Raw genomic sequence first — 9,610 nt, 5'->3', positions numbered from 1 at the left:
GGAGGAGATACGGGAACATATGTATATGTATAACTGATTCAAAAAAAAATAAAATTAAAAAAAAAAACCCATATAAGAAAGACATTTAAAAAGAAAACGTCCCCCAAACAAACACTTTACGCACTGGGCAACACAACAGTAGAAGGCACTCCAGCAGTCATGCCCACCCTGGGAGGGAAGGGACACTCCCTACACACTACTGTTTCGGAGGTAGGGCCTCAGCCTGGGTCCTGGTCTAACTGTGCTTTAGAGAAAGCCTGAATTTTGCCATAGTTTCCTTATTTCATAAACACCACTATCTCTTTATATATAGCTATATGCCTTTATGTATATATGTACATGACTTCTTTTCCTTCTCAAAAATAAAATAGCCACCCCATCAGAGGGAGGTTCTCAGCAGCATTCACAGCGGTTGCACAGGAGCCATGCCTTCTATTCATGTTACAGACATGCAGCTTGAAGAAAAGAGGACTCTGCGCCCACCCCTGTCCATATACAGCAGGGAGAGAGAATTTTTTTTTAAGCGGGGGGACATGATAAGGCTGAGCAGGAGATGGCAGATAACTAGGGTTTTTATGATGTAAAAAATCTTTTTTGAGCTGCTTAACTTGTCCTGTTTTTGCAGCTCTGAAGACTAAGTAGTTTGCATGCTGAGGGGTCTGCATTCCTTCTGTGATCAGGGGCATGTGGACTCAGCAAGGGTCAGGGAGGGAGGGAACTTCTGAGGCTACACAAAGAAGCGTGGGCTCAAACCAACCCAACAGGGACTTGGGAAGGCAGAGGACGACGAAGAAATGGTCTCTCAGAGGCTGCGCTGGAAAACTGGCCCCGCTTTGAAAGTCCAGAGTCCTTCTCCCTCTGTGCAGGAGTGTCTCTGTAGTCCTGGCTACTGGCTTGAATTGTTTGGCTAGTTTTAAGTTTGAACCTAAGCAAGGAGCCAGTACACATGTAGAGTTGGGAAACTGATCCGCCCTGTCCAGGCAGCTTGACCTCACTTCTTGGAAGTCAGAGCCCAGGACCTTAGACGGGAAGGAGGTCTGCGACCCTCGTCCCATACTTGGAGGGAAGAGTCTCCTGGCCTTGTCTCCCACACTGCCGCGGTCCACTTCCTGGCAGGAGCAAGCCAGCAGCAGAGACTCAAGCAAACGCCCCTGCTCCTGTCCCTCCCTCTGTGAAAACAAAAAGGCACTGAGGTCATTCTTCGAACAGAAAGGTCTCCAAGTTGGCTGAGTTGGAGGTTCCCCCCTCTGTACTCAAGGCAGCTCCTCTGGCGGTACCTGGAGATCCCAGAGTCCCAGTGGGAGGACAGCGGCAGTGCTGGAGGCCAAAGGGAAACCAAGGCCGCCAGGCCTCCTCTGCTCTCTAGCCCGGGGAAGGCTGAAGACAGCTTGGACACATTTATCTGCAACGTGTTTTGGCTTTGACTGCCTGATTTCCGTACTCAGCAGGAGACTTTAAAAATGGTAAATGGCTGGTTTCCCTTTGGTGGAAACACATGAGGATGATGGCAATATTAAATTCAAAACTGTTAACTCAAAAACAAAGAGTTGTTGACAAAGATATGGCTGAAGACCACACATACACGGATATGTATGCCTTTGGGTTTACATGCGCACAGGCTTCTGGGCCATCAGGGCCAGGGCCGGCTGCAGCTTCTCTGGAAATTTCTCAGGCAATCTCAGCTTCGGTGCTCCTGACCCGAGCCAGTGGCTTTATGACCTTCCCTTAAGCATGAACAACGGGCACCTGGGGAAAGTGGGGGACAGTCCTTTTATGAGCACTGTCGTGCTTTCAGGGGCTTAGCTCAGACCTGCTAAAGGACTATGCTACAATTTTTGGACTCATAAATAAGGGAACCGTGGATGGCAAATAAGAAAGAAATTGAAAGAGAATAAAAGGCAGAGAAAGAACATATATCTCTAAAATCTTTTTTCTTTCCTTTGCCGGCTGGTGTGGAGAGAGGCAACTATTTGGCTTGTGAAAGGCTTGCCGATGGTGAGAGGACGTGGCGGATCTTTCACACGAGCGAGCGCTGCTTCTGGGCAGTGAGCAGAGGGCACAGCGTGACGGCGGGCAGGCCCCATACTCCGCGCACACACGTGTCCATCAGAGATTTTGTGCCACGTCTGGAACTGCTGGGCGGGCACAGATGCACCCAACAGAGGTGTCCTGAGAAAAAGTGTCTGTGGCAAAATAATAATTAATAATAAAAATAAATCCACGGGCATCGGGAGAAGAGGGAGCAGGGCCAGCTAGGCAGGTTTGACCTGGGATTCTCTTAAGGCCTCCTCCAGTTTCTGCCTAAAGTTGTCATACTTCTTCTGCACTTGTTGGATTTTGTCCTGCTCCTCTTTTCCCAGGATTGTTAGGAAGTTCTGGAGCTCGGGGATGGAGAAGGCATCCCACTGTGGGGCGAGAGGGAGATTGGGGGAGAAACAATAGGAGACAGGTTAGTGGTCGCCTGATCTGAGGGCCCCTGCTGTCCCCACTCTTCACACAGTTTGCACATGGTCTGCTACTGAATGGGCAGATGTGACGAATAAAGCTTGGGGCTTCCATGCCGCACCAGCAACAGAATTTCAAATCCTGGCATCTCGTGGCCAAGAGTTACTAGTCCACAAGCCATATTTTTATTCAGAGGCTCTTAAATTTCTCTGTAGCCGCTGAAATCTTAACAGTGATGCTGGAGCTGCCTGGGACCCAGCTGTCTGCTTTGGGGTGATCAGCAACATGCGGACCCTCAAGTGGCATCTGGGGGAGAGCTGGACTTGGACTCAGGAGACTGGGTGTCAGCCTGGCTCCACTGTGTGGCCTTGAGCACATAAGTCCACCTTCTCAGCCTGTTTTCTCATCTGCCGTGGAATTAGGGTATCTGCCTCCCTTGGCTGGCAGAGCAGATGAGGAGATGAGTCACTTGCACAGCTCTGCAGAGCCTGGTGGGCCCAGGCGTGCCCGGTGGGACCTGGCCTCTCAGGACAGAAGGCAAGTCTTACTTCTCTCAGGCTGACCCAGGAACCGAGGCCCCCGTGGGGCCAGGGGTTTCGACTCCTAAGCTCTTTGAGCACAAAGGAACATTAAGGTTTATCTGGTTTAATCCCCACATTGGATAAATGAAAAAACTGAAGTCCACAGAGGGAACCACAATCACAGACACAACCACCACAATCACAAAGCTTATAGCAGCAAAACTAGAACTAGAAGCCAGGCCTCTAAACCCCCAGGCCCGTGAGCTTGCCACGGGCCTGCAGTGTTCAAACAGCTTCAGCGGAATACTTTTTCCAAACGAAATCTTCCACTATATAAAGCAGATGGAAAGCAGAGCTGCCTGGTGGAGGCCGGGAAAGGGCAGGGCCCCGCTCGCCTGGACCCCCCAGATTTCCACAGTGGCTCCCAAGACTGCTTCCCCGAACCCCAGGCCTCCACTGAATGCAGTGTGACAAACTCTGTGAGAGGCACCCTGCTCTTGGTCACTCCTCTGTGACCCCACCCGCCACACAGCCCAGGCCGCGGGGGGCGCCAGCTTGGTTTCACCTCACTTCACACCACAGACTGGACTCCGGTGAGCTTCCCTTGGGGGATCGAGGTCCGCTTTGAAGAACCAGGGAGAGACAAATGACTCAAAAATACCCATGCCCAGTGGAGCCCAGGGATGGAGCTTGATGGTCCTCAGGCCATCCTGGAGCAAAAGAACCTCGGTGGAACACAGGGAGTTTCTCAGCGCCCCTCCACCCTGAGTTTTCAGCAATAAAGCGCATGAAATCCTGTCTTTCCACAGGACTCGCTCCCCCAGGGCGCTTACAATCCTGGCTTAAATGCTGAACCTCAGCCGGCACTCACCCCAGCTCAACTGCCTTGAGACGTTTTCCCGCTGTGCTGGGTGGTGAGGATAACGCCCACCCGCGCCCACCCAGCGAGCCCCGCAGGCTGGGTTTGTGCACCAAACAAAGGGTCCCAGACCTACCTCCACCTCTCCAGTTTCGTTCTCCTTTAGCACGAAGCTGAGCACGTCCGTGTCAGGCCCAGCGAGTAAGCGCAGGTAGAGGGGGCAGTCAGCAACGGAGAGTTTCTGGAAGAGCACTGCAAACCAAGAGAGGGGGCTGGGCGCTCATCTTGGAAAAGAAGGGCAGGGGCTCAGGATGGGTAGGACCGATTGGAAATGCAGAGGCTGGTGTTTCTAAATGGAAGTGGCCATCCTTTCAACCTAACGAAATGAACCTGACAAGAATAAATAGGGTAACAACCTTTATCTTCAGTGTCTGCTAGAGTGTGAAGCATGTTTCCATTCACATCATCCCCTACAAGATTAGTAGGAGTGGTGGGCGGGTTCTGTCCCATTCCACAGATTAGGAAGTGAGAGCCCAGGGTGTGGTTTTCCTGCAGTCACACGTGGAGGGAGGGGCACAGTAAGCGGGCAGAATGTGCGTGTGGCCCTTCCACAGACCTAATGCCACATGGATGGCTGGGCAGAGGTGCCACGAGAAGCCCAACCCTCCCACTCCAGTGTGTTGGGGAGCACAGACAGAGTTGGGAAAGGTAGTTTCTGGGTGGGAGCTAGCTCTCTCATACCTTGCCCGTCCTTGTGTATCCGCTTAAAAAGTGCAAACTTCTGGGGATTGTCCACGACCATGAACTTCTTGAGCAGCCCCTGGATGACCTCACTGACCGTGGTGGTACTGCTGATGTGCAGCTGCTTGATGGCGTCCAGCGGCAGGTAGAAGGACGTCCGCTTGTCCGTGGTGGCTGCCAGGTCCACTTCCTTGATGGCGTCATAGATGGACGGGGGCCGGATCCCAGCAGGCACCATCACCGGCCGCCGAAGTTTCAAATGCACTTTGATGAAACCCGTGTAGGTGCCATCTTCACTCTGCCGGTGGTGGGGGGGGGGTGTCATGTGGGGTCCGGGAGGGTCTGTGTTGCTTGATCCTGTCTGCCACTCTGGGCCGTGGCCCCAGATCCGGTGGGCTGCAGAGGCCTTTCCTAATAGCAGTGCCATCCCAGTCAAACACCCTCCCGACAGGCTCAGGCTGCCTGCCCCAAATCCCCCCGCAAGAGGCAGATGCCGATTGCCTTTGGTGGGTCCCCAGGCCAAGAGGCAGGGTCTGGAGTGGCCTCTCTAGTTTGCCCCTGCAAACCAAGGAGGAGCAGGAAGGCTCTGTAATAAGGTCCTCGGAGAACCAGCGCACTGGATTTTCTCCTGCATCTCTTTCCAAAACCCGGCGGTCTGCAAGACTTAATTAAACCCAGGCCTATCCGCGACTGGGTTTTCTAGCGCCCCACCCGGCTGAAGCCCCAAAGAGCCAACTGCCGCCAGCCACCAGCAGGGGGCAGGGTTCTTCTACTGTCTCCTCCCCTCCCCACTGAAGATGGCCTTTCCAAACCTGGCACAGAGTTGGTGCCCTCCCGTCTCTGAGCTCTGCACAGTCTACGGAAGCTTCCCCAGACACAGGCTGTAATGACCAAGAAGGGGAGGAGGAGGAGCTGCGAGCTCCCCTTGCCCAGGGCCTCCTGGGCCCTTAGTCACTTGTATATCATTTAATTCCCACAAGCGCTTTGACAAATGGGAACTAATATCTCTATTTTACATTGAAGCTCAGAGAGGTTAAGGTTTCCCAAAGCCACAAGTTAAAAACAGGAAGAGCCAGAGACTAGATGTGGATCTTATTCCAAAGCCCATTCTATTTCCCTAAAACACACAGAGACCCCTGATAACCCAGGCTCTCAGCTTCACACAAGCCTGGAAGCCTCCAGGAGCCCAAAGAAAGGGGAGGGCCCTGGTGGGGGTACCCCCCAGAATGCAGAGGGAGAGCAGGGGAGCCACACCGGCAGGGGCTACGGAGCTGGGAGGGGGAGAGAGGAAGGGGGTGGTGGACAGTGTGGGGCAGGCCCCCTCACCAACTTCATGCCGAGGCAGTTCTTTTCCCGGGTGTTGTAGCTGTCGATCATCTGCTTGATCTCCTGCAGCGTGGGCGGGCACCACGGCTCCTCTGCGGGTTTACAGTCATTCTGGAACAGACACAGATGTGAGGGTGGATGTACAATGGCTCTCAGGATGAGGAAGGGAATGACCTCGTCCTCCCAAAGGCCTCTCCAACGGAGAATAAGTGAGCACCAGCCTCACGCACTGAATGGGATGGACTCAGGCTGAGAAAAATCAGAGGTCAAATCCCTGTGCAGCCAGCTACCCCGGGGAAGTGACTTCAATCTCTCGGCCCCAGTCTCCACACCTGTGAAATGGGGGCAATACCCACCCTTCAGGCTTGTTGCAAGACCAAGGTGAAAAGGCCCGGCACACAGGCACTGGGTATGAATCTGGTGAATCAGCAGAGCTGTTTTGCTTATGGAGGGTGTCCATTTAGATGCTATGGGAGATGAAAAGAAATGCAAGCCATGGTCATCTCCTCAAGGAAGTAACAATAGAGCTGGAGAGACAGGAACGTACACGTGATCCCAGTATATGCTGATGGGAATGACCACAATTCTCCCAGATCGAGAGGACCAAGGGCACATGGACATCAGTCCAGGCCCCATGTCACTGGCCACAGCACTTTGCACATAATAAGAATATATACCGCGATGAAGAGTGGCCCCCGCTCGCCGCAACTAGAGAAAGCCCTCGCACAGAAACGAAGACCCAACAGAGCCAAAAATAAATAATAAATAAATAATAATTTTTAAAAAAAAGAATATATATACACACACACACATATTTATCAAATGAATGCATGAACTAGTGGGAGCAGGGGGCTGTAGCCTTCTCTGATAATTGAGGGGATAAATCTCTGCTGGGGCACAGGGAGAGCCAGTGTTTACTTAGCACCTCCTCTGTGCCGAGTGCTTCGCTTGCATTATCTCAGTTAATCCTCAGAACCCAATCCGCAAGCTAAGAGTTTATTACCCACGTTTCACGGGTGAGACAATGGAGACTCAGAGGAGTTTAGGAACGTGCCTAAAGCCCTGCAATCAGCCTCTGCAGGACTAAAAGGGATGCCAGTCTGTTCTGCTGTGTTCTTCCCATGACATCACAATTTATTCTTCTGACCGCCCCCCTGCCCCGCCCCCCCCCAGGAAGAAGGAAGCCTAGGAGATGAAGGTCGATGTTGTTCACACTGTGGACAGAATTCAGGGGAGAATTCTGGGGTCTAAGCAAACCTGTCCATCTGTCAGTTCCCTGGGTTTCTCTCAAGTCCATTGCCACCCACCTTCCCTGCTCTGTCTTCACGCTGTCCTGTGTGGCCGGGAGTGCGGGAGCCACATTTCGGGGGAATAAATAGGTCAGTCAAAACCTGCCTAGAATTTGCCTGGTCTTAGAAATCTAGCGGACCCAAGGTGGGTCAGGATTCTCCTTTGGCAAATGAGGAAATTGAGGCCCAGAGGGGTGGGGCAACTGTGTTCTGCAGGCTGACATCACCCAGCACTGCCCTGTGGGTGTCTGGTTTGGTTGGGGAATTTCACAGCCATGCTGCCATCACAGCACCACCCAGCTGAACATGTCAGGCTCCCATGGCAGAGCTGTCCAGCCTCCTCCCTCCAGCCCGCCCACGGGAGACAAGTCACACTCAGCAGGACGCCTTCACTTCCCCCTCCCACTTTCCAATCCCACAGAGCCGATAAGATGTCAAGCTCTGTGGCTGCCAAGGCGGGCGGGCGTGGCCTCCCACACCCACCCCTCAGCATGGAGACGAGCTGACATCCTTTTTCCATCACAGCATCTTCTGTTGGCCTGTCTGCTCCCCTCTTGTACTCTTCCTTGAGGATCTCGATCAGAACAGCACCGTACGCTCACATACCTTACATACTACATATGTTATTCCTGTTTTACGGATTACAGACAGAGGCTCAGAAGGGTTAAGAAACACGCTTGTGGTCCCACCGCTAGTAAGCATCTGCGTTGGGCCTGGAACCGAGTCCCTCAAAGACTGGAACCCGTGCTCTTCTCAATTCCCCGTGGTCACCCTAGGACAGCCGCTTCAGCCACGCCCACAGCGATCACTGAAATTCCATGCAACGGGGCTGGGGTGAGCAGCCGCTGCTCCGAGACCTATAAATTACGTGACCTGTGAAACGTTCAGTGGGTCCCCAGAAGCCTCAGGACCTGGGGCCACCGTGTCACCTGTAAAGATGTCAAGGAGGGACTTCTAGCCTCTGGCAGGAGGAGGCAGGTGTCAGGATGCAGGGCCCACCCTTTTCCTATGTGGTCACTCAGGTCTCGGGAACAGGACCCTAATTCCATTGAGGACCACCCAAGGGCAAGGACTCCCCAGGGCATCTCCCATCTTCTTTTTTTTTTATTTAATTTAATTTAATTTTATTTTTTAACATCTTTATTGGAGTATAATTGCTTTACAATGGTGTGTTAGTTTCTGCTTTACAACAAAGTGAATCAGTTATACATATACATATGTTCCCAAAGCTGTTAATTCCTAAGGAGCAACAGCCTGCATGTTTCAGAGACGGACAGAATGGAGTGTATGTAATGGTAACGGGACACTGGTCCTTCTGACTGGAAGCTCCCAGAGGGCAGCAGGCACGTCTGGTCCCATAGAGATGCGCCCAGTGGGGTGGGTGCTGGGGGCGGGGTCTCCAGGAACTAAGGGGGGAGGGACGAGGAATGAGAAGCTCCACTGTGATGGTCCCTGGGTTAATAAGTCGACAGCGAAAGAAGACACTCAGTGTGGCTCACACCACTTGCTGCTCAGCTCAAGAAGATGGGAGACGCCTCCCACAGTGGAGCTTCTCATTCCTCGTCCCTCCCCCCTTAGTTCCTGGGGACCCCGCCCCCAGGACCCACCCCACTGGACACATCTCTATGGGACCAGACGTGCCTGCTGCCCTCTGGGAGCTTCCAGTCAGAAGGACCAGTGTCCCGTTACCATTACATACACTCCATTCTGTCCGTCTCTGAAACATGCAGGCTGTTGCTCCTTAGGAGTTAACAGCTTTCTCATACTTATCTACAAAAAAGAGTTAGAAGTTCTAGAAGCTCCTGGAAGATCTCTCATAGTTTCCAAATGAGCTATAGCCATTTCCCGGTAAGAAAAGGCAGCTGCATCATGGCTTTCAAAGGCCAGTATTCCAGCCTGTTCTTGAATACAGTAAGAGTCAGAGCTGCCTTAACCTAGGGCTTTTTCTTCCTGTTCTCTTTTCCTTCAGCAGATAACCCATCTATTTCCCCCTTCCCACCACAAACCTGGGGAAGTGACGCAAGTGGCCGTGGGCACCCTTTGCAGGACTCACGCAGAAAACAGCCATCCTGATCTCCACCCAGTCTGGGAGTGCCAGGAGCCCTGTCTGTCCAGCACATTGAATCTCCCACCCTGGGATGACAGCACCCCTGGCTGCTGCCCACACCAGATCTGGCAGACAAGATCTGACCATGGACTGAATGAATCACCTCCCAAAGCAGGCCAGCCAGCCAGCCAGCCATAGCTACGGGAGTCCACTCTTTCCCATCCTAGAGATGGTAGAAAACCTAGACCAGTGCTTCTTAAACCTGGCTGCACATGGACTCCTCTGGGGGATCTTTAGAAACACAACGCCTGGGCTCCACCCTGGAGATCTGATTTAATTGGTTTGGGGTGCAGCCTGGGCAGAGGGCTTTTTAAAAATCTCC

General features: G+C 52.8%; 1 protein-coding gene across 1 annotated transcript; it reads right to left on the bottom strand.

Moving 5' to 3' along the window:
- Positions 1-1,412: 1,412 nt before the first annotated feature.
- Positions 1,413-9,285, bottom strand: RASSF5 (Ras association domain family member 5). The gene is made up of 5 exons (XM_028485863.2): positions 9,235-9,285; positions 5,893-6,003; positions 4,567-4,864; positions 3,962-4,077; positions 1,413-2,405 (listed from the first exon to the last, which is right to left on the bottom strand). The coding sequence occupies exons 1-5, from the start codon at positions 9,247-9,249 to the stop codon at positions 2,253-2,255; spliced, it is 693 nt and encodes a 230-aa protein (XP_028341664.1). The 5' UTR covers positions 9,250-9,285; the 3' UTR covers positions 1,413-2,252.
- Positions 9,286-9,610: the final 325 nt, after the last annotated feature.

Source organism: Physeter macrocephalus, unplaced genomic scaffold (genome assembly GCF_002837175.3).
Source record: "Physeter macrocephalus isolate SW-GA unplaced genomic scaffold, ASM283717v5 random_598, whole genome shotgun sequence".
Classification (NCBI taxonomy): Eukaryota; Metazoa; Chordata; class Mammalia; order Artiodactyla; family Physeteridae; genus Physeter; species Physeter macrocephalus.
Note: the sequence above shows the minus strand (reverse complement) of the source record. Positions and strands in the feature narration are given on the sequence as shown.

Bases quoted from the DNA above. Each gene is read 5' to 3' on its own strand.
- RASSF5 (XM_028485863.2), bottom strand. The intron at 4,865-5,892 runs GTGAGGGGGCCT...CACCACCGGCAG, and splicing joins ACTGCCTCGGCATGAAGTTG to AGTGAAGATGGCACCTACAC. The intron at 2,406-3,961 runs GTAGGTCTGGGA...CTCGCCCCACAG, and splicing joins ACGAAACTGGAGAGGTGGAG to TGGGATGCCTTCTCCATCCC.